This window comes from Podarcis erhardii (genome assembly GCF_964252035.2).
Source record: "Podarcis erhardii genome assembly, chromosome: 14".
Taxonomy (NCBI): Eukaryota; Metazoa; Chordata; class Lepidosauria; order Squamata; family Lacertidae; genus Podarcis; species Podarcis erhardii.
In genome coordinates this window covers 44,110,135-44,134,957 of record NC_138503.1, presented here as the reverse complement: position 1 = coordinate 44,134,957, position 24,823 = coordinate 44,110,135, and the positions used below count along the sequence as shown (strand labels likewise).

The 24,823-nt window shown below is 44.4% G+C and overlaps 1 protein-coding gene across 2 annotated transcripts in view; it reads left to right on the top strand.

The window, feature by feature from the left end:
• Nucleotides 1-2,696: 2,696 nt before the first annotated feature.
• LMTK2 (lemur tyrosine kinase 2) overlaps nt 2,697-24,823 on the top strand; it is a 47,102-nt gene continuing 24,975 nt past the window's right edge. The window contains exons 1-5 of one of the 2 annotated variants that reach the window (XM_081840425.1): nt 2,697-3,095; nt 15,272-15,396; nt 21,149-21,293; nt 22,733-22,806; nt 24,331-24,449. In XM_081840425.1, the coding sequence (XP_081696551.1) occupies nt 2,954-3,095; nt 15,272-15,396; nt 21,149-21,293; nt 22,733-22,806; nt 24,331-24,449 (605 nt within the window). In that variant the 5' untranslated portion in view covers nt 2,697-2,953. The remainder of the gene's footprint in view (nt 3,096-15,271; nt 15,397-21,148; nt 21,294-22,732; nt 22,807-24,330; nt 24,450-24,823) is intronic. The other variant, XM_081840424.1, reaches the window with a different exon arrangement.

Below are 24,823 nucleotides of genomic sequence, written 5' to 3'. Positions count from 1 at the left end.
CATTTGACAAGGTGCCCCATGATATTCTTGTAAAGAAGCTGGTAAAATGCGGTCTTGACTATGCTACCACTCAGTAGATTTGTAACTGGCTGTCTGACCGAACCCAAAGGGTGCTCATCAATGGTTCCTCTTCATCCTGGAGAAGAGTGACTAGTGGGGTGCCACAGGGTTCTGTCTTGGGCCCGGTCTTATTCAACATCTTTATCAACGACTTGGATGATGGACTCAAGGGCATCCTGATCAAATTTGCAGATGACACCAAACTGGGAGGGGTGGCTAACACCCCAGAGGACAGGATCACACTTCAAAACGACCTTGACAGATTAGAGAACTGGGCCAAAACAAACAAGATGAATTTTAACAGGGAGAAATGTAAAGTATTGCACTTGGGCAAAAAAAATGAGAGGCACAAATACAAGATGGGTGACACCTGGCTTGAGAGCAGTACATGTGAAAAGGATCTAGGAGTCTTGGTTGACCACAAACTTGACATGAGCCAACAGTGTGACGCGGCAGCTAAAAAAGCCAATGCAATTCTGGGCTGCATCAATAGGAGTATTGCATCTAGATGAAGGGAAGTAATAGTGCCACTGTATTCTGCTCTGGTCAGACCTCACCTGGAGTACTGTGTCCAGTTCTGGGCACCACAGTTCAAGGACACTGACAAACTGGAACGTGTGCAGAGGAGGGCAACCAAAATGGTCAAAGGCCTGGAAACGATGCCTTATGTAGAACGGCTAAGGGAGCTGGGCATGTTTAGCCTGGAGAAGAGGAGGTTAAGGGGTGATATGATAGCCATGTTCAAATATATAAAAGGATGTCACATAGAGGAGGGAGAAAGGTTGTTTTCTGCTGCTCCAGAGAGGCGGACACGGAGCAATGGATCCAAACTACAAGAAAAAAGATTCCACCTAAACATTAGGAAGAACTTCCTGACAGTAAGAGCTGTTCGACAGTGGAATTTGCTGCCAAGGAGTGTGGTGGAGTCTCCTTCTTTGGAGGTCTTTAAGCAGAGGCTTGACAACCATATGTCAGGAGTGCTCTGATGGTGTTTCCTGCTTGGCAGGGGGTTGGACTCGATGGCCCTTGTGGTCTCTCCCAACTCTATGATTCTATGATTCTATGATGGGAGTCGTGATCCAAAGCATCTAGTCCAGTGATGGCCCAGCTTGGCCCTCTAGCTGTTTTGGGACTACCATTCCCATCATCCCTGACCACTGTTAACTAGGGATGATGGGAGTTGTAGTCCCAAAACAGCTGGAGGGCCAAGTTGGGCCATCACTGATCTAGTCCAAAGGTTGGGGGAACCTGATGTATTAGTGTTTCCCACATAACTAATGAGAGAACAGGTTGTGAGCACGAAGAGGAAGAAACACGGGAAATCTGGAAGAGGTGGGAACTGGGCCTGTTGGTAATGGCAGGATCTGAGGAAAGAGACGTAAAATGCGCATTAGAAGAGCCTGCTGGATCAGGCCATTGGCTCATCTAGTCCAGCATCCTGTTCTCAAAGTGGCCACCCACATGCCTGGGTGAAACCCTCAGGCACGACCCAAGCCCTCTCCACTCCTGTGGTTTCCAGCAACTGGTATTCAAAAGCATTACTGCCTCCAGCCATAGAGGCAGAATATCACCATCATGGCTAGCAGCCACAGATAACTTTATAAGCCATAAGGAAGTACTGTACAAAACAATTCCACTTGTGTCAGGTGTGGTTTGAACTAGGGACTAGTTGACTCACAGCTCACATTCTGAACTACTGCATGACTTCACCTGCAAAGTCGAGTCTCTTGTACACCACAAACCACTTGCTATGTCAAGGTAATATTAACCACAAAGATACTCAGCAGTGGCCATTCCTAACGAGGAGGTCATGTTGAGTAACCTGCTCTGCTTGTACCAGCATGTTGTTATTGTCACAAGATTGAGGTGCAGAATTGGGTGGAAGAGTTAGAGGATTTACTACGTCATTATCAATCACTCCTTCAGTAAATTCAGTATTCAGAAAACCTTTGGTGGAACAGATCTAAGAAGTGCAGACCAATCCAGATGATATTTAACAATGATGGTTTTACTATAGGTTTTTTACTTTAATGATGGTTTTACTGTGAGGTTTTACTATGGTTTTAATATAGGGCTGGAGATTTCTGAAGGGAGAACACATTCTTGGGGCCAAGACTATCTCCAGATTTGAACCCTTTATTTGGGAAGAGCAATCTGACTCCCTCGCAAAGATAAGCAGGTGTGGGGCGTCGAAAGGGGGGTGTAAATATTTTAAAAATAAAGAAAAATATTGCCGGTCAAAGAATGCGCCCGAACTGCAGCACCCTTTTATTTTATTTTTTTAGCAAATCACGCACCGCTGTAGCAGCTCCATCTCCTCTCTCAAGACCCACCCCATCCCTGCAGTCGCCACGATTGGCGGAACTGGCTGCCAATCACGGAACTAACGTCCTCGGCATATAACACACGGTGCAGCACACCTTCGCCGATATATATATTTTTTAGATAAATGTAAAAGAGAGGCTTCATTGGTCGCTCCGCCTGCCAATTCCGGACCAAGCCCGCCCATTGACTCCTGCGAATCCGATTGGCCGAGCCCATCGAGCCGGCTCGAGCCGACCCCGTCATCGCCGCCTCCTCTTCGGGAGCGGACCTGGCGCCGGTTGGCGCAGAGGCGTGCCAATCTCCTCCGGCGCCCCGCCCCGCCCTCTCAGGTAGCCCGGAAGATGGCGGCGGCGAGAGGCGCTGTCGCCGCTGCTGTCGCCGGTGCGGACGGCTGGGCTGCGTGAGGCGAGCGGGAATATTTCCCCCCTCTCCCCCCCCCCTGCTGCTGCTTCCGCTTCTTTATCGCTGTTTCGGCGGGAACCGATGCCGGGGACGGCCTTGCCGCGAGGGCTGAGGGGAGACGCGGAGGGCGCCGGCAGGCCTGGCGGCGGGCGGCGCTGAGGGCGCGATGCGGGGCAGGCGCCGGCGGCGGTTCCGGGGGGCCAGCGGGCGGCTGGGCCGGCCTCTGCCCCCCTGGCTCGGCCTCTTCTGCTGCTGCTTCCTGTCGGCGTTGCTGGGAGGCGGCGAGGCGGCTCCTCTTCCGCAAGCAGGTGAGAGAGAGACCCGGGAAGCGGGCGAGGGGGTCGGATCCTGTTCAAGGTGCAGACCTATGGAACTCAGTGGCAAGCCAGGAGAGAAGCAGAGGAAGGGAGACAGGCGACCCCTCTGGGTTGGGCCCATGTTTGGGGTAGACCCACTGACGTTACTTAAAGCCTTCAGCTCAGCGGGGGCAACCTTTACGGTTGGGCCCAGACGCCCCTCATACTTAAAGTAGGCCAATTGCTGTCCGTGGGGCTTGAGCTGCTAAAGGCAAGAAGGAACGTAGGAAAGGTAAGGGGGTGGGGAGACGGAGACAGGCAGCCTCTGGGCTGCCCCCCCCACCTCACTCAGTTTTAGGGTAGACCCAGTGACATTAGTGAGGATTCAGCTGTTAAGCTGCTGCCCCACTGAAAACAATGGGGCTAAGCCAGCCTTTAAGTCCAACTGAATCTGGCTCCAGTTCTCTCTGTGTTAAAACTGATAAATCATAAGATGAAACCCAGGTGATTGTGGATGTGATGGGGTGGGGTGCCTGGTGGCACTTTAAACGCTAATTGAAGTGGCAGATTTTTCTTTCCTCTTTGGTGGCCTGGAGGCCTTGTAGCTGTGTGTGTGTGTTTTATATATTTATCCTCTTTCGCCTGCCGTTAAGGAGCTCAGGGCAGCTGACATGGTCTTCTTCTCTTTCCTCTTCAATTTTATCTTAACAAGAACCTTCTGAGATAGGCTAGGTTGGTCCAAGGTTACCTGACACAGTTAGGCAGTTTTAAACTCTGGAGCTGATGGCCCTATTGGGAAGGGATGTGTGTCCCTCTTTAGATGGTATTGCATTACTTCAGTCACTTCAGGATAAGGTAACCTACCCCTCTTGCATTGGGGGGCCCTTCTGCTCACTTCTGCCCCCAATCTTGCCTTGGTAGCACTGGCAGTGACTGTTGTGACTGAATGGAAATGTGAACTTGTTTCTTCTCAAGCCTAGTCCAACAGTTATAATGGCACTGTGTATGTCATTATTAATGTTTATACCTCATGATATTGTACCGTATAACATTATTATTATACCTCAGTATCATCGTTTATACATAGATGATGTGCATAAGACCCTGCTTCGCAATAGGGAAACAGGGAGAGAGGAATGTTGGAAATGCTATGTCTCTGTCTCTGTAACACGCTTCTGTATCTCTCACAATTGAAATTGCACAAAGGCATGAAGAAAAAATGAGGTAAAAGGAAGGCTATGTTGTCAACTGTTACTGTTAAGAATGACCATTTTTCTTATTTCATATGCAAACTTAGATCTTGTGTAGAAGTTTCACAGGCCTAATATGCCTCTTTCATTTAATGGTTGTATGGCCTCATTTACATTTTCTCTTGTACCTTTGTGTTTGGTATATAAATAACAGACAACCATGCCTCTGGAGTGAAAGTTCATGAAAACTGCCTCAATAAATCTTTTACAGATGCAATAAGGCTCTTTGCCCATCATGTATGTAAGATATTCCCATATATGTGACTGCTAGTATTCATAGATGACCAGGATTGATTTCCTTTTTCATATACATAAGGATTTCTCTTTCGTTGGGCAAAATTTCCCTGTGCGCATTCTGATTGTATACATAATGTGTCTAATAGTGTAGTTGAAGATGAGCTATAATGGCTCAGACCAAGGGTCCTTTTAATCCTTCAAATAAAGCCCACAAGGTGGGCATAAAGACACAATCCCTCCCTCACTGTTTGTTCCCTGCAACCGTCATTTAGTGCCATATAACCTCAGAACCTGCTGATAGACCTATCCTTCATGAATTTATCTAATCTTTCAAAAGCCATTTTAAAGCCATCCTCCGGAGCAGCCACTGGCCATTGCCACATCTCATGGATATATCTTCTTCAGTGAAATTACACATTGTAAAGGAATAATTTCCAGAGGTGTTTCAAATGTCAGTCTCTCCAAGGGGAAGAACTGCTTTACAGATAAGTAAGGCAGTTGGATCTGCTTTGCCCTTTTGACAGAGTAATCTTCTGTCATGTCTATATCTGTATATCTTGGACATTATAATTGGTCTGAAACACAGTTGAAATTAAATATACATTTCTGCAAGTATGTATGGCATTTCCCCTACAGTTTTCCCCAAGCTATTGGATTTTTTGTTGTTGTTGTTGCTTCCAGCAAAAGTCATCCCATGCTTACATTGAGGTTATTGGAATGAAGTTTATGGAGAAAGAATGCAACACAAGCACAAAACATTTTATTGGTGTAAAAAATGTGACCACAGGTCAACAGCAGCTATTCACTCTGCTAGACAGGAGGGGTATCTATCAGTTTGAGATTAGCAGCACCCAGATGTGTTTCAGGGGTTTGTGTGTAGGCAAGAGAGGAGGGAAGCATGAAGCACGGTGGCAGGGCGGTAGCTTTCACTTGGAGCCTCTTGTGTCCACAAGGAAACAGGAAGTGCAGTTACCTTGAAACTGACAAAGCTGAGCTGCTACTTGTTTGTTGCCTGAGAAATTTATTTCAGTTTTAAAGTATAATTTGCTTCTAACAAATTTTCCCTTAACTCTGGAGATTGGTCTTTTAGGGGAAATTGGGGACTGCCTCACCAACCCCAGTTTACTGTCAGCCAGCCCCCACCTGCCTGCCTTCTTACTTACACAGAGGGGCCTTTACTGAAAACGTCATCTTCCTTAGTTTCAGTGTTCCCTTGTAGAACTCAGGAAAAAAAGCGGGGGACAAAAGTAGCATTAGTTGGCTCTGCCTGTCATGGGTTTTAGTCCCACCTACTTATTTGTGCTCCCTACCTTCACTCCTACTGGTCCCAATGACACCAACCACCACTGCCTACGATAAAGCTACAATTCTATGCAAACATAATTCGGAAGTGGGAGTAAGCCCTATTTAACACAGTGGGCCTTGCTTTCAAGTATACATGCATTGAACTGAGCTGCTGGTTTACATATGCTAACTGTGTCACACTTGAGTAATTTAAGCTGTAAGAATTGCCTCTCTCCTGGTTCGGTGCTATGGTGATCAGATGCGAGGGAGAACAATGCCCCAGACCCTTTAATAGATATTTAATTGAGGGATTTTCAGCAGGTATAGTTTCTCTTACTTCTGTTTGGCAGTTTCCTGAGCTGGTTCAGCTTGTTGTATGTGAAGTTGTACCTCTTGAACTTCCCTCTGGTATGCCACTATTACAGGCAGAGAAGCCTTGTTCTCCTTTTTATCTGGTCCGCTAGAAATAGTGCCTGCAGTCACTGAAGTGAACTACATTCTCAATTCCAAATGCTAGGGAAAGTCCATTCTGCTACCAGGTGGTCAAAGGGCACTTTCACATGACACAGAAAATCACCTTTGAGCCTTCTGTGTGTGCATATATATTCTGTAATGTGGAATAGAAATAAGAAGAGCTGTGTTAAAACCAAATGGTGGTGGGGAGGGTGTCTGCATTGTAGGAAATACTTTTTTAAAAATTGTGTTGGGCATGGGACTCCCCCATGTTTTATTAAGGGGTAATGATCCCTAGAGTGTTCCCAGGAGGGTGTGGTTATGGAGAGCACAGGTGGTAGAATTGCTGTGAAGAACTGTGGAAATACAAGGAAGGAAGGAATAGGTGAAGTAGCTGTACTGCAACTAAGCTTGTGCAGAATGCTTTACCGAAAAAGCACAGCAAACATCTGAATTGGGAGGCAGAGCCTTCAGATCAAATGTAAGACATCTAGGCAGGTTTGAATCCCATCATGGAAGTGCCAAGAGTGAAAAAAGTTGTACTGTATATAGTCAGACCTTTGTCCACCTAGCTCTATATTGTTCATTGGTTGGTGTAGATCTCCAGGGGTTCACATAGGGATCTTTACCTGTCCTACTTGAGGTGTCAGGAATCTAACCAGAAACTCATAGAATAATAGAATTGTAGAGTTGGAAGGGACCCTGAGGATCATCCCTACAATGCAGGAATATGCAGCTGTCCCATACGGGAATCGAACCTGTAACCTTGGAATTATCAGAACCATGCTCTAACCAACTCACATGCAAAGCATGTGCTCTACCACTGAAGTATATCCCTTCTCTGATATTACATAGAGGAAGAATCAGTGGAATAGCTGAGCACAGGCTTCTTTCACAGTGGAGGTAGCTAACATGGTGCTCTCCCAGTGTTGTTGGACCCCAGCTCCCATCAAGTCCCAGCCAGAATGGTCAATGATACCTGGAGAGCACTACTTTGGCAGCTACTGCCTTACAAAATGGGAATGTGGTGTGGCTGGACACAAAGTAATGTAAACTTCGGCTGGTAGGATGCTGTGTTTTGTAAGAAAGGGAATATATGTCCAGAAGCAGTAATCATCATGATTTCTTTCCCAGGTATTTTCTCAGCTGAACTCACTTATGCACTCAGAATTGCTCTGTTGTCCAAGGAACAGCATCATGTGTGCTGATCATGTGTTCATGGTCTCTCAAACATCACATTTATGTCATGCTAAGATAAAAGTTATCTCTAATCTCTGTGTTACAGGCCTTGATGATTTGGATGGCTTCTTCCCAGATTTTAGTCATACATAACTGCTGTAACCTGCTGAGTTTGAGAGGCATGCAGTGTTCTTTCCATACTGTGACTTTAATTTTGGGCCTGGCACACATTGTACGTTGCAGAGTCCTTTCCTGCTTACTGTTAGTATAATCTTTTGTTCCTCTGCTGCTGCAGTTCTTTTGCATATCTTCTCTGCCACTTCTATTGGACTGCATCCTTTAAGCGTATTTTTCTCCTGTGTACATATACCTCATGCTACAGAATAGGCTTAATGGCTCAGAACTGGCTCTCATGTTTTCTTTTTGAAGGCTTCTGCCAATTTGAATTATATCTCCCCATTCCAACAATAAGCTCTAAAACCAAAAGCATGAAGACATTAAAGTATTATATTTACAATATGAAATATTAAAACCTCGTTAAAATGACTTGGTTGTGGCTATTAAAAGCCAATCCAATCAGGGTAAGTCTTATATCAGGGGTCGGGAGTCTCCAGCCCTCTTAAGTCCTGCTGGACAACACCTCTCATCAAACCTAACCAATGACCATGCTGGATGGTGCTGCTAGGAGTTGTGGTCCCAGCATCTGGAGGGCTGCTGGATTTCCTAACCCTGTCTTGTAGTTTGCTGGAAAATATTCACACTTGAATTAGAAAGGAACTTCTGCATTTGTTACATAGCTACTGAGGGTCCCACATGTTCAGTCATGACATACAGGTGTTGATTAATTAGGAGAGCATCCTTAGTTCATCTTAAAGGTAGTGGTGTCTGTCTATAGTTCATGTACAGCTTTAAAATTAGGTATATCCACAGCTCAAGTTTTTCTGTGACTGTGTCATTGAGCAAGTAATATTGGTAACATTGCATCCCAGTTCTAAGAAACCACAATTTCCTTCAACTTAGGCAAGCCTATGTGAGCCTCGGACCCACACACTTGCACCTCCTTGTCTTTTGTGTGCTGCTTCTAAACCAGTCACAATTTTTTGAGATGTCAAAACCCTGGGTAACAGTGGTTTACTTAATCTATGCTTAATGAAACAAGTCAGAATCAGTCCTTAGTTTCAGATCCTGGCTTGGTCTTACATTGTGGTGAAAAGTTTACAGTGTACACAATTTACCATTTCCTGCATTTGGACATCCTGGGGAATTGTGGTAAATTCAAAGGCAGGAGATTTGAGTCTCCTTCCATAGTACATGAAATAAGGGAAGGGGGAGCATGTGAGCAGAAGACATGTTTCTGCTGCTTCTGATCTGAGTCTTTGTAGCTGCTAGGGTAACTATTAGAGCTGTCTCTTTTAGTTGGGGCATTAATTGCTCCCCACTCAGTAAACAAACAAAATATTTTATTATACCTACGGGACCGTCTCTCCTAGTATGCCCCACAGAGGACCTTACGGTCCGCAAATAATAACATCTTGGAGGTCCCGAGCCTCAAGTAGATTAGATTGCCCTTGACCAGAGCCAAGGCCTTTTCGGCCGTGGCCCTGACTTGGTGGAATGCTCTGCCACAAGAGACCAGGGCCCTGCAGGATCTGACATCTTTCCACAGGGCCTGCAAGATGGAGCTGTTCCACCAGGCCTTTGGTCGGGGTCCAGTCTGACTCCCCCTCTCTCCTTATAAGAACTTGTATGAAAGTGCCCCTCCCAGCTTTTCTCACAGGTTCATATAAAATCAGTACAAACAGGCCAGTGAGCATTTAAGGTTCCCAACTCTAATCTGCTGTGCATTGCTTGGTGATTATTGCAATGTTAAGAGAACCATATGCATTTATAAACAAGGGTGGCAATGTGCTAGGGAGTCATGGTTGGCTATAATTTCCCAGTCTGTTCCGTGTACACCTCTCTCCAGATGCTCTGCTTTACCAAATGGCCATGTTGAAAACTTATTGTGGAAATTGTAGTAACCTTTAATTTTCTAGGCAGTAATATTCCTACTTCTGTACTTAAAGAGTTCATTTTCTTCTTTTTGAACAGTGTGAAGGTATTTTTATCTGTAGGTGTAAGAGGTGCATTGTTACCTTCCTGTTAATGCAGAATACTTCTTTGGTTTACCAGCTCTGCATCAACCTGATAATGCAGGGAAACCAAACTCTGAGCATGTTCTATAAACTGGGAACAGGGTAGCATGAGAGTCATGTTTCAATAAATGTAGTTTTGTGGATGCTTAAGAAAGAAATTAACTCCAAGCCTGGGTGATAGGGCATGTTACAAATCAAATTAACACCTTAATGGGGGTGTCTGGCTTGGCAAATTGCTTTTATTTTCTCTGCCAAGCAGTCTGTTCAGCAAGGCAAGCAGTTGTGACCATTTTCAAGGGCTTTTAAGTTGGTCTAGTGTTCATTGTAGTCAAGGCTGGGTATACTCTGTGCCACAAAACTAGGAGCAAGTTATATACCATTTTGCATAAATCTTTTAAGTTGCATGAGTTAGTATCTGGATTTGTATAGAATTTAAAGGGGGAAAGTCAAGATGAGAGAGGGATATATGGGGTTTTTTATAGGACCTGTGGGAGTTGCAGGCCATTCATTTTGCCTGGTAACTTACATTTTTGCAAGTTACAGCAGTGAAGGCTTGCCTGCTATGTTACAGCTCTGCATTTCTCTAGCTTTATAGCTCTGCATTTTTCTAGCTATGTCTCAGGTCAGATTTCTGCTTCTTACCTGTATTTCTCCCTGCCCCATTCTGTCCTTGATTGTTCTGTTGCTGAAATATTTTTTAAAGGTTCAGTATATGGAGTGGGGGTGGGATTGACCTGCTTCTTCTGATCCTCATGTTCTGTTCACAGGAACTGGGAAAACAGAAGTGAAAATGAGCTTCAACTCTTCTGTGGCTTTCATAGCTGCAGTTGTGGCTGCTTGTGGTTAAATATTTTAAAATACTGGTTTTTTTTTTCGTGTATAAGACTAGGGTTTTTTCCTAAAAAATGTCAAAAATTAGGGGGCATCTTATATTCTGGGCTGTTTCCCCCCATTTTCTTAAATCTGAGTCCCCCAAAATAAGGAGTGACTTATACATGGGGGCGTCCTATAGACAGAAAACTATGGTACTTTTGTTATCTAAATTCTTAACTACCCCTGAAGATATTACAGTGTTTATATTAGCTGTGTATATAATAATGAAGTGACTTGGTTGTCTTCAAAGCACGGCACTATTTCAGGTGAAATTTCCTGCATGTGCTGCTTTGAATTTGCTTCTTTATAGACATTGCCAGCTGGATAGTCATTTGGAAGCTGAAGTTAGTGCCGATGCAGAAGCTCTTGAGCCCAAGTTCAGATACTACACTGTTGTATGTTAATCATTGCTTGATGTGACAAAATAAGAATTACTGCCTGCTTTTGGAGGCTGCAGCACCGTTCAGGTGGGAATGAATTTAGAAACCTGAGTGCTGCTCAGATGATGGAGGATAAAGTGGACATGACAGATTGGAACCATAATTTTCTTGTTGTGTGTTTGGACACTCAACCCATGGTTGGGGTTCTAAATTATGTGTAACAGAAGCAGTGGCCTGATGCAATATCTACATTTAGCCAGAGAGCTGGCCTAATTGCCAAAGTATATTGAATTAGTCTGTGCTTTGCATTAGCTTCACAGCAGGTTTCTGACAAGGTTGTGTTAGACCCAGCTGTGTGATGTAATTGGTTTACTAAATCCAGTAAAATGGTTGACTCAAGCTGCAATCATAAACGCATTTATGATGGCGTAAACCTCAGTGAGCATGTGGCTTACTTCCGACTAAACATTCATAGGATTGCTCTGTCACATTGAGCTGGCAACCTCTGTGTACCTGGACTGTGCTATACTCTTCTACGTTTTCTGGTATAATACTCTCATGTAACTCCTCATTATAGAACCATTTTCTAATGAATTTATATTAGTAAGCAAATTAGTAGATTTGGTTGTAATCTACACTTGCAAGTAAATCCAGAAATGTCAGTAGCCTACATTCAGTTTCTATTCCTGCTTGCCTATGTATAGAACTGTTTGACTACTGTGACATGATGATGGCGTGTGAGAGAAAACATGCACAGTTTAGCAAAGATCCTGGAGCCTCTTCGCTTCCTTTTCTGTTGACAAGTGCCTGTTGACAAGCCTCTTGTGTTAAAATACAGACCCTGGGTTCTATCCAACATCTACTCTAAGTGGCATTAATTGAAATTAATGCACATTATTACTAATTTGGATGTAGTAATTTCAGTGGTTCTACTGAGAGTAAATGTTAGCTGGATACAACTTAAATTAAAACTTCATATTCATATCTGCCCTCATTAACTCAAAATTATCCTGAAGTCTATCTTACTGACTTAAGAAAATTATAATGCCTTGCTTATTTTGGAACTGTTGCCTTTAATTATCTTCCCTTTTCTATTTTTAATTATAACTATTTAATGTGTTCCAGTCATTGCCAATGATGGGGAAGAAATACATCACAGATTTTTCAATAGAAAAACGTAGACCTAATTTTAATGTCTAATGAAGAAGACACTGAGACCAGGGGGTGATGGTGGGATGCCCATGGTACTCTGTGTTACCTAGGTGCCTCATGTTTTCCAGAAATACTTATTGGCATTTGAGCAGTTAAATATTAAACATCAAAGGGAGAGAGCCAGTGGTGTCTGCCCTGCTCTGCACACCCAAAATCTTTTGTGGGGGATTGGAGAAGGGATGAGAAGAGAATGAGGAAGACTCATGCAAGTGGATGCTTATTCACATGAGGCTGATGCCACCCAAGAGTTGTAGGAAGCTGTGTTGGTTCATTAGTATAGTAGCCTTACTGAAAGCAACAAAAAGTTATTCTAAAAACTCTTCAAAGCCCAGGAAAACAAGACGTTCTTTTGTCCTAAAGAACATCAGGGGAACTGGTAGTGAATAGCTGAGGGACCACCACTGAGAAGGTCCTAACCCAGGAAGCCAACCATCACCTCTCAAAAGGGGCAGTAACTAGGTTGGACCTTTGATCTTAGTAACTGGGCAGGTTTACACAAGAGTTGACAGTTCTTGAAATATCCTGTTCCCAGACAGCTTGGGACTATGAAGCTCAAAACTAGTCAACTGTGAAACGCATTAAGTAATTTTGATATTACTTTACTAATTGAGTTATAGAGCTATATTGCTTATAGAAGTTGTGCCTTTTAGCTGATAGGTGTTGCAGTTTAGCTTCTCATCAGAGCAACCCTGATGTAATGTACAACGATATTTGAGAGAATATTTGACCATGGTCAAAGAGGTAACTGATACTGCTGAGCCACCTGACTTTGTTGACAAGCCTGTTTGATAGGTTAAACCTACTTCTTGTGTGTTTTAGGTGAATCAAGCAGTTGGAGTTCAGACTGTAAAAACAAATTAGCATGTACTCAGCTCTATTTGCAGTAGATGATGTTATTTTGAAGATACTGGGACATACTTGCTAGGGTGGCAACTTTGTTCATGGACTGGTGAGAGAATCTTGTCTGTTCATCCCTGCAGTTATTTTTCTTACTCCACGAGGGCTTTCCACATCTATCCACATCTTCCAGCACTGAATAGCCTTTCCTGTATGGAAAGATAGCGTGCATCTTCAGGGTCTCTGGGGGTTTTTGTGTGCATGCAAATATTTTGGTAACTGCTCTACTTTTTGTCCTGAGTAGATTCGTTTTATTGCTTAATACACAGTGGACCCTCCGGATATGAACTTAATTCGTTCCGGGGGTCCTTACGTACCCCGAAAAGTCCGCAACATGAGGCGCCACTTCTGTGCACGCGCTTCTGCACATGTACGTGCTGCGAAACCCGGAACTATACTCTTCCGGGTTTGCCACATTTGCAACTCGAAAGTTACATTACCCGAAGGTTACGTAACTCCAGGGTCCACTAGATGACAGTTGAACAACTTTTGCTATAGGAGGTACCAAAGTGTGTAGAAAGAGTGCTTTAAAAATATGAGATCCTGTTGCTGAATACACTAAGACAGGAATAAGGATTCCCATCATCCCTGGCTATTCACCACACTACCTACAGCTGATGGTATTTGGGGTCTAATAACTTCTAGGGTTCACAAGTTCCTTATCCCTGCATTCTAGGGGTTCACAAGTTCTTCAACAATACTTTCAGGAGCTTGGTTTTTGATGCACATCTCTTTAAGAGTCATCTAAAAATATTGGCATTTTTCTGTGTGGTGTCAATATTGTCTTGGCCTTTGTGGACAGCTGCCTCTGTTTTCTTAGTACCTTCTCTGTTAGCGTCTTGCATATGCAGGTTTAGACATGTTCATGCACATGTTGCTTTAAATTCATAACCTGACCGTTCTTCAGGGTAGCTTTCTAGTAAAATATGATACATACTTGTGTAAGCATGTTTCCATGTAGTTTCTGCGGGCAAGGATGCCTTCAAGTGAAATGAGGTTTAAAGATATATGTACTCTTTGATCTTTTAGGGTTGGCTGGTTGATTTAGAAATATGTACCAACTTCCTCAAAAAAGTCAAGTTGCTCAGACTTTGCTGCAACTTGAAATTTAGAGCAGTTGCGGGATCTTTCCAAGAATAGGTTGAAGTGTTAGGAGAAATGCAAGTAAAGGCAGAAATACTTTATTCCAGAGTGTCTTTCATCAAAAAAAGTTTCTGATATATGTATACCATTCCATGAAGAAAGTTATTCCTACATGGGAACCAATACTTGCTATTGGTTCCTATGTCAAATGTGATAAAACAAGTTCAGACTCATTTTATAATTTGAAATGAAGACTTGGTGGTTGCCTTTTCATCTTGTTGAAGTATCTTAACTAAGTATTGGTTAATTAAGTGTTAGTGCCTTGGCTTTTAGATTGTGAACCTGAGGGCAGGGACCGTTTTGTTACTGAGATTTGTCACCCACTGTGGGACCCTTTCTTGGCTGAAAAGCAGTGATAATCTTTTACCTTTGTATGTACATTCTGAACTTTATTTGATATAGGAGGGCTTCAAGCTTTAATTGCACTACCTTCATCAATTAATCAATAAGAGCTTTAATAGCAGGTTAGCTTCCTCCACGAGAGGAAAAGATGCGAGTGAATGTGTTTAATGTGTATTTATACCCAGCAAGTAAGGAATTCAGCATATTTGATGTCTACATTCAATGACAACTCGTATGGCTGTGGATTGTATGTGCATGTTATCTCTTATGTAATGCTATCTTAATACATAGCAGACTTGTTTTGCCAATACAGGGCCTTGTATGCTTTTCTATTTAATCTTGACTTGTTGACAACTGGGTAACCCTATATGATAGCTGAAGGTGAAACGTGTTAAAATACATTGCCAGTATTGAGGAACCAGCACATTCCAATGAAACCAGCATAGTTTACTTGAGACTATCAAAGTGCCATGGGGAAGTATTTGGCTTTTATTTTATTTTTTAAGTTCAAGCTTTCTAAATGATAGATGTTTCAACAGTGTTTAAAATCCTGAGAATGCATGATAGTTTTGTGAAAAGGTAAAGGCAAAGAGAGAGAGAATACCTATTTTTGGAGCCCCTAAGTCTAGAAATATCCATAAAATCAATATCCATAAAACCAGAAAAATATAACTCGTACATCACAAATGTTATCGGCCTTACTGCAGAAGTATATAACTGTTCCGAAATTTCTCTCTTCTGTAGTTAACGTGTTTGTGTTCCAGTATATGACACCATGCTTATTTCAACCCTTTGTTTTCTAGGGGAAGCAGCAGTGACTGAAGTTCCCTTCTCGTTGGTGATTATTTCTGCCTGCAGCCTTTTAGGCTTGGTACTTCTGCTTGTGAACTGTGTATCCTGTTGTAAAGATCAAGAGATAAACTTCAAGGTGAGTACAGGAGATAATTATTTGTATCCCTTTAGTACTGGAATCTGGTAACACAGACGTATATAATTGTACTGTGCAATGCCAAACATTACTGTGGTCAGTCAAAATCAATGGAGTTTGAGGTGTCACAAGTAGCTCTCAAGTCTGCTTAGATGACCTACCGTTGCTGTGCAGTTCTGAGTAACTTCTCTGTTTGATGACTTGCCTTCTTGCACTTAACATATTTTCAGAGCACTTAAGTATGAACATGCAGGGCATGGGCTTTTCTGCCTGCTTTGGAGCAATCAAGTAAAAGGGGAAACTTTTTAAAGGCAAGGATCTTGCCAGCCCGTGCTGAGAGCCAAACTGACAGTAACAAACGGCCACAGAAGCCACACGTAAATGTGTAGTGCTCCAAATGTCTAAGTACAGTGGGACCTCTAGTTATGAACTTAATTTGTTCCGGACGTTCTTAACCTGAAACTGTTCTTAGCTAGAGGTGTTCCTTCGCTAATGGGGCCTCTTGCTGCCGCTGCACCGCTGGCACACAATTTCCATTCTCATCCTGGGGCAAAATTCTCAACTCCAGGTACCGTATTTTTCGCTCTATAACACGCACCTGACCATAACACGCACATAGTTTTTAGAGGAGGAAAACAGGAAAAAAAATATTCTGAATCAAATGTTGTACTAAACTATTTAATAAACAACCGGTATATCAGAATCATATTACAACCATGTAAAGTGAACAGCAGTCAACAGTGGCATTAAGAACCATCATCACTGTCATTAACAAATGAAGAGAGAATTTTAGGTTCGAGTACTCTTCTAGTCTTCTGTGAACCCCAAGAACTCATCAGTGCTAGAGTCAGAATCTATGAAGTTCAGCTGCTCACAATCACTGGCATCACTTTCTTCGCCATCTTCATATAAAATCTCATCTTCTTTTGCATCCAAACCATTGCTAATGCCACATTTTTTGAATGACTGTGCAACGATTTCCTCCTTCACCAAGTGCCATTATGTTTTCACCCCATTAAATATTTGAGGGAGTCATCCCCCACCCCCCATTGTGGTATGTGAGGTGGGGCTTACCTGGCTGCCCCCCAATATTGTTTTAAGTTGGAAGAGGAAGGGAGGGAGGGAAGGAAGAGAGAGGGGGAACTCACATTTGTGCAGCTGCCTTGCCTCGAACGGGAGCAAAAAGAGGAGGAGGAGACACAGGGACACGAGCCTTGTAAGCCGCTTTGTTTGAATTTACCGGTGAGGTGCTGGGGGATGGACGGAAGGGGATGCCCTCTTTGTCCCTCCTTCCAGCTCATTGTAAAGAAAGCAGAGCCGCTTACATGTGTGTAAGGGAGAACCATAGAGCAGGCAGACACTGAGAATCTGAATGCGCTCAGCTGTTGCCGGCTTCCCTCCCAGCGACGGAGGAGGAGAGGAGAGGCTGCCGAAAAGCCATAGAGTAGACAAGCCAGCAAGCAGGCAGACAGGCTGTGCTCAGCTGTGCCGGCTTCCCTCCCAGCGACGGAGGAGGAGAGGAGAGGCTGCCGAAAAGCCATAGAGTAGACAAGCCAGCAAGCAGGCAGACAGGCTGTGCTCAGCTGTGCCGGCTTCCCTCCCAGCGACGGAGGAGGAGAGGAGAGGCTGCCGAAAAGCCATAGAGTAGACAAGCCAGCAAGCAGGCAGACAGGCTGTGCTCAGCTGTGCCGGCTTCCCTCCCAGCGACGGAGGAGGAGAGGAGAGGCTGCCGAAAAGCCATAGAGTAGACAAGCCAGCAAGCAGGCAGACAGGCTGTGCTCAGCTGTGCCGGCTTCCCTCCCAGCGACGGAGGAGGAGAGGAGAGGCTGCCGAAAAGCCATAGAGTAGACAAGCCAGCAAGCAGGCAGACAGGCTGTGCTCAGCTGTGCCGGCTTCCCTCCCAGCGACGGAGGAGGAGAGGAGAGGCTGCCGAAAAGCCATAGAGTAGACAAGCCAGCAAGCAGGCAGACAGGCTGTGCTCAGCTGTGCCGGCTTCCCTCCCAGCGACGGAGGAGGAGAGGAGAGGCTGCCGAAAAGCCATAGAGTAGACAAGCCAGCAAGCAGGCAGACAGGCTGTGCTCAGCTGTGCCGGCTTCCCTCCCAGCGACGGAGGAGGAGAGGAGAGGCTGCCGAAAAGGCAGCAAGAGCGGCTCCTCCCGCCTGCATTCGCTCCATAACACGCACACACATTTCCCTTTATCTTTTAGGGAGGGAAAACTGCGTGTTATGGTCCGAAAAGTACGGTAACTCTTCCAGGTTAGCGGAGTTTGTGACCTGAAGCATTTGGAACTTGAGGTACCACTGTAACTTGTTCTTTCTTTCTAAGCTGGGAAATTTGGCCTTGAAATAGATGAAAAATACCCCTCTTCAAGGAAGTTATGTTATTGTTTTTTTAAAATAAGCAACAATGTGCAAGAGTCATGGGGTTTCAATTAAGAAAATAGTCTCTGTAAGATCTGTGAGACTATTTGTGACATCTTCATACAATGCCTGTTTCAAATAAGTACTCAGGTTAGATTCATAGCCAGAGGATGGAAACTTCAAGGTATGAATTGTTTTGGGGTTTTGGAATGTAAAGAATGAGACAAACAGGATATTGTTCTACAGAGCTACCTAGCTAAACAGAGCTTGGATGCTGAGCTTGAAAGAATCTCTTTATTAGTGGGTTGGTTTTTTTTTACCTTGGATGTTAAACTATCCCTGTGGTATTCTCCTTCACTTCCAGCTACACTAAAGTAGCTAAATCGCAGTGAAAGCTGACACTTCCTGTGTAGGAGGAAATCTATACTAGAGAATCTGTAATAGACTCATAGAAATACAAAAGAAATACTCTGATCTGTAAGTTTTTTCCCTTAGGAGGGATACAGGTGGAAAGTTTAGCAGAAAATTCACATGGATTTTCTAGGAAAGACCTGAGCAGCTTCCAAAACATAAAAAAAACACGCACCCCATGTGACTCATTCTGGGCTTCTGTTTTTGTTATCTATCTACCTACAGTATATAGCCGTCTTATAAAATACGCAGCAGTATATGTACACACAAACAGAAAACAGTGCAAAATCATTAAAATGCCTGGCTGATTGGAAGTTTAAAGAGCTGTGTATGCTTATCAGCATAAAAAGATCTTCAAGAGACACCTGAAAGTCAAAAGCAAGAATGTCAGAAAGATATTGAGCGATTGAGAAACAATAGCAGAGTTGCTTCTGTTAAGAATCCTGCTTAAAAGTATATCTTTGGATCCTGGTTCCATTTTCAGATCTTATAAATGCACATGGATTTGTCATTTGTTCCCAGTTTTCCATGTGTCTGCTTCCATGGAGGAATGAAGCTTGCTTATGGCTCAGCTCAAAGTGTTCACTAAAGCTTTTAAAGTATATTTTCCAAGTTGTATTACTTTTTCAGTAAACAATTTTCATTTATTTATTTATTTATTTAAATAGTGTGCATTATATTGGCACAAAATGCAGCAATAAACAGCAATTCAATAAAACAAGTTGATCTCATAATTGACTTGTGGGCTGCTTTACATGGCTGAAAGATGGTAAAAAATAGGTTCCTTGGAGTATAGACCAGCAGTTGCTCTTTCTAGACCAAGACCAATCGCGAAGTATTAGGAAAACAATGTTGCTCTAGTTATTTCTTGCTTTGCCCTTACAATTTCACAGCAAGGTCATAGGTTGTGTGAGCTTCTTCTGCAGTTATAGTGTTACGTCCATGCAACTAACAGATCTTAACTTATGATTCAAAGAACTTTTGGCCGTTATCCCATGTACAGCTTAATGTGTAAACATGCCCTCCGTTCTGATAAACTTAAGTATACCGTATTTTTCGCCCTATAGGACGCACCGGCCCATAGGACGCACCTAGTTTTCAGCGGGGGAAATCAAGTAAAAAAATATGATCCCCCCCCCCGCAGCTCTGGACCTTCTCCCTGCTTTTGTGGGAGGTGGCAGAATTCCCCCACCTCCCGCAAAAGCCCACAGGAGCCCAGCATGACTCCTGCGGGCTTTTCGACCAGGAGGGAGAAGGGACTGAAACGGCCAGTCAGTCCCTTCTCCCTCCTCGAGGAAAAGCCCCCAAGAGCGGCACGCTCTTTAAAGGGTGCGTGGCTCCTGCGGGCTTTTCTAGGAGGTGGGGGAATTCCGCCCCCTCGTAGAAAAGCCAGCAGAAGCCGCGGAGCCCCTTTAAAGAGCACACGGCTTTTGCGGGAGGTGGGGGAATTCCCCCCTCTCCCGCAAAAGCCCGCAGGAGGGAGAAGGGACTGACTCGGCCAGTCAGTCCCTTCTCCCTCCTCGGGGAAAAGCCCCCAAAAGCGGCACGCTCTTTAAAGGGTGCGCGGCTCCCGCAGGCTTTTCTAGGAGGTGGGGGAATTCCCCAACCCCTTGTAGAAAAGCCAGCAGAAGTCGCAGAGCCCCTTTAAAGAGCACACGGCTTTTGCCTGCTTTTGCGGGAGGTGGGGGAATTCCCCCATCTTCCGCAAAAGCCCACAGGAGGGTTGGAGAGTAGCGGGAAGGCGTTGCGCGCCTTCCTGCTGCCCCCCATCCTCTGGGGCTGGCGATGGGGGAAGCACTGCTTTCCCCACCGCCAGACTCAAAGCCGGGTTAGAGAGTAGCGGGAAGGTGTCGCGCGCCTTCCTGCTGCCCCCCATCCTCTGGGGCTGGCGATGGGGGAAGCACTGCTTTCCCCACCACCAGCCTCAAAGCCGGGTTAGAGAGTAGCGGGAAGGTGTCGCGCGCCTTCCTGCTGCCCCCCATCCTCTGGGGCTGGCGATGGGGGAAGCGCTGCTTTCCCCACCACCAGCCTCAAAGCCGGGTTAGAGAGTAGCGGGAAGCTGTCGCGCGCCTTCCTGCTGCCCCCCCATCCTCTGGGGCTGGCGATGGGGGAAGCGCTGCTTTCCCTACCGCCAGCCTCAAAGAGCAGACTCTCCCGGCTTCAGCGGAAGCAACGCGAAGCCTCTGGAGCGCAGGCTTCGGAAGCTTCGCGTTGCTATCGCTGAAGCCAAGGAGCCTGCATTCGCCCCATAAGACGTACACACATTTCCCCTTCATTTTTGGAGGGGGAAAGTGCGTCTTATAGGGCGAAAAATACGGTAAATATATTTTTATGCTATGCTGAACTGTACTTTACATCTTTGTGACCTGATTACAACTTGATTTCTTTTTCCCAAAAATGTTTTAATGTTTCTTAGCTTCTTCACCTTTTTAATTAAAATATGTAAGAGCCATGACCTGTGAAACAACCACAGAAGTTAATTAGGGTTGCCATATTTCAAAAAGTAAATTTGTTGAGCTTTTTTTTAGGAAGACCCCAAAATTGTTAAGCTGTTTTTGGGAACAGCCCAAAATTGTTGAGCTTTTTGGGGAAACCCTCCCCCCAAAATAGTGATTTAAAGCTTTTGGAGCTGTTTCCACTGCTTTCCCCATCGTTTTGCCATGCATCTGGGTATTCCCTGGCAATTCGGCAAAATCTCCCCCCCCCCCCCGACACTCTTTATACACCCCAAAACCAGGACATGTCAGGAATTTTCCCAATGTATGGCAAGCCTAGAGTTAATGATCCTTTTCACAGCAATGAGGGCTGTCACTTTGCTGCTGAAAATGTTGTTGGGGCAGGTAACTTAAGTGTGATAACCCAAGTATTGTTTCAACCAATATTATGGGTCACATCAGGGACCTGGAATAAATACTGTGCTAGTTTAAGTTTCTGAATCAGCCAACTTCTCCTTGTTCTTCTGGCCTCGTTACTTCTGTAGGAATTTGAAGATAATTTTGATGATGAAATAGACTTTACACCACCTGCGGAAGACACCCCATCTGTCCAGTCCCCAGCCGAAGTGTTCACACTTACAGTTCCCACTGTTTCTTTACCAGCTCCATCACAGTTCCAGCTTCCTACAGGTAAGGCATTTCCCTACCCCATCCCCTCCACCCCAGGGCTAGTTTCTGATCCTTGGTCAATGGCCAGTATTGATTCTCTGTCTTGTGACTGAAGCTTTGCTGTAGTATTGATAGCAGAGCCAAAGCAAAATGTACATATTTCAAAGGGGGGATGCTTCTATCCTCTGACAGCTTGTGAACTAGCCACATGAGGCTGAGAGTGTGACTTGCTGGCTATGGAAAGACTTCCACAGCTCACAGTTCAGTCTCTTAACTATAATGCTCTGTACATGGTAGAGTGTAAGGATTCTATTTCTCCTGACATAACTGGGTTTTTTTTTATAGCATGGTATTGCCTATTATGTATTTTCCTGTTTTCCATGCCTTCTTTAGATGTCCCTCCCCTCTGCCTTTCCCCCTTTTATCAGTCACCCACAGAATGCTATTCCGGTAGGATGATCTTTCGTAATCTTACTTCTAAAAATATATTAAATGGGAACAGTGAAGACTTGATAAAAATAGCTTTCATTTTGCTACCATTTGGGAAATCTGAACATAAAAAATCTAAACTTTCTAAACGTGTATTTTACTTGGATGGCGTTGTGAGTGACTTTCTCTCAGCACTGGGAGTAGGAAACAAGCAATAAGATTTTTTGCGGAGGCTTTGGGTAGGATTTGTATGTAGTTCATTTTTATTTTTCTTGGCTTAGAGCAGGGATGAGGAACCTGTGGCCTGCTTACCACTCTCGGCTTTCCAGGGGATCTAATTTGGCCTCTGCAAACCATGCCCACCTGCCCATCAGCTGACATCACTGGTGACATCAGTTGAATGGACTGCAGGGCAGGGTTTAATCCTTTTTGGCCGTGCCACCCTATTCTCAATTATTAGCATAAATGTAAATGTATGACTTGACAGAGCTACGGGAAATTTTTTTAAACTGCCTAGAACCTTGTGCTATGGTCTTGTGCACATTTGAGAATAACTTACTGAACACCATCAGATTTTTTAATAGGTGAACAGGTGTGGAGCTGGACTGTAATTCCCATGGTGTTGAATTAAGGTGAAACCAGCTTTTTTGTGAGAAAGTGTGGGCATGGCCTGAGGTTGGTTTCTCCTGCATTGGGAATTTGGTTCTCCATCTCCTTTTGAGTGGGACATCCTGTAATACACAGAAGGGGAGCACAAATATATGTAAATGTACATAGCTATCAATATAAGTAGTCTTTGTAAATCTACACTATGTGGCCCTGACCATAGAAAGGGGGAGCAGGGAGGTGTATGCTCTCTCCACATGAAAAATGCAAAGAGGAAGCTTGAAAACACCTGGGGTTTTAAATATGTTTTCGTATTACTGTTGCAAACTACTGTATTATGCATTTGGGGGGGGGAGCACAAAAGTAGTTAATCAAAAACAAGATTGTGGCCACTTGTTGATGTATTGTCTTATTTTGTGTAACAGAAGGGTTGAAATCCCAAGTCGTCCGTCAAAATCTCAACTATATCCAAGAAATTGGAAATGGCTGGTTTGGAAAGGTAAGAAGTATGTAAGGTAAAAGGTAAAGGTACCCCTGCCCGTACGGGCCAGTCTTGACAGACTCTAGGGTTGTGCGCTCATCTCACTCTAGAGGCTGGGAGCCAGCGCTGTCCGCAGACACTTCCGAGTCACATGGCCAGCGTGACGAAGCTGCTCTGGCAAACTGGCACCAGAGCAGCACACGGAAACGCCGTTTACCTTCCCGCTATAAAGCGGTACCTATTTATCTACTTGCACTTAAGGGTGCTTTCAAACTGCTAGGTGGGCAGGAGCTGGGACTAAACGACGGGAGCTCACGCCGCAGCGGGGATTCGAACCGCTGACCATGCGATCGGCAAGTCCTAGGCGCTGAGGTTTTACCCACAGCGCCACCCGCGTCACTACATAAGAAGTCTGTATTGATTGCTATATTTCTCCAGTTAATTTTCTGATTCTATGATGAACAAAAACAGCTCTTGAATAAATTGTGGAGTGCGAGCTTGCCAATGTGTCGGTAAGCAGCTTTAGGGGAAAACTTTCACTATTGATATTTGAATTTCAAAATTCAGGTTTTGATGGAACCTGGTGCAACATTATTTCTCAAAACTCTTAACACGAAAGAATGTGTTTGCAGCAGCAATTAGCATATTATTACTGCTTCCCTTCAGCTCTTCAAAATGTTTTGAGTGCTTAAACTGCAGAAACTTACAGTTCGAACTATAGGATGTCTACAGTTCTTGTATACTGAGAAAGCATCCCACCAAAAGGCAATACATTTTACAAGAAGTGGGAGAGAGATTACCTTTCCCCACCCCTTTTCTTGTTTTGGTAGAGTTCATGGGGTAGCCCTGAGATGCACTACTATCCTTAATCTGACTTCTCTTTTCTCAAAGTCCAGTGTTTCATTCTGGAAACCTGACATTTTGCTGCCAGCTCAAAGAGTGTAAAGTTTGCCAACTTCTGTAGCAGGACAGATTAGATAACAAATTAAAGATGTTGGAGAACAATTAAAGGTGCACAACACCCATGCATGGTGGGAACCTTATGAGGCATAAGAACCCCTTTTCTTCTCCCCCTGCCCCAGTGTTGTGTATGAGCAACCCATGTACCAGACGGGTACAGAGGATTGGAAGTCTGTGTGCAGCTGTCTCCACTCTGCTTAGTCAGTGAAATGATAGTGATCTGGGACATCTAAGGAAATCTTTCCATAAGTGTCCACTCTAGTGACCTTGCTCTGCATGCATGAAACCCCAGGTTCAGCTCTTGTGGTCTCCTGTTAAAGGAGCTATTGAAAAAAGAGTCGAGGCCTTAGAGACCCTGGAGAGAGCTGCTGCAAGTCAGAGTAGGTCACTCCAGGCTTGATGGACGCAGTGGTTTGACTTGAGACCTTACAGTGAAGGGTGGGGAAATAATAACAACAACAATGGCATAAGCAAGTTCCTGACCTCCTCCGTCTTCTTCACGTGCCTTGTAGTGACTTTTATTTTACTTGTGCACACAGTGGCTTCCTCCGTGTTTTCAAATACCTGCTGCTTGTTTTTCAGGTTTTGCTTGGGGAGGTTTACACAGGCTCCAGCGTGGCCAGAGTTGTTGTGAAGGAGCTGAAAGCAAGTGCCAGTTCCAAGGAGCAAGAACGATTTTTGAGGCATGGAGAGCCATACTTGTAAGTAGCATCTTAATAGCAGTGCAAAGTAGGAGGGCATGGTTAGCTTTTGTGAAAATGCATCGTTATATATTTCTCACAATGGCCATCGATAGCCTTGTCCTCTGTGGTGCACACAATGTGCTCATTGTGGAGCACATGAAAAAGTGAGCTTGAAAGAATAAAGTTAGGCTACCCATCAAGCTTTTATAGCTGAAGCAAAAGTCTGAACTCTGATCTTTTCAGTCCAGGTGCAGCATTCTGAATACTGTCACTCTGCCTCTTACCTCCTTCATGTATGCCTAGCTGCTGCATGGAAGGCTTGTGGTTCTGTCCCTTTCATTTACCGATAGCCAGGAGCGGGGTGTCACTTTCAGAAATCATTTGCTCACTGA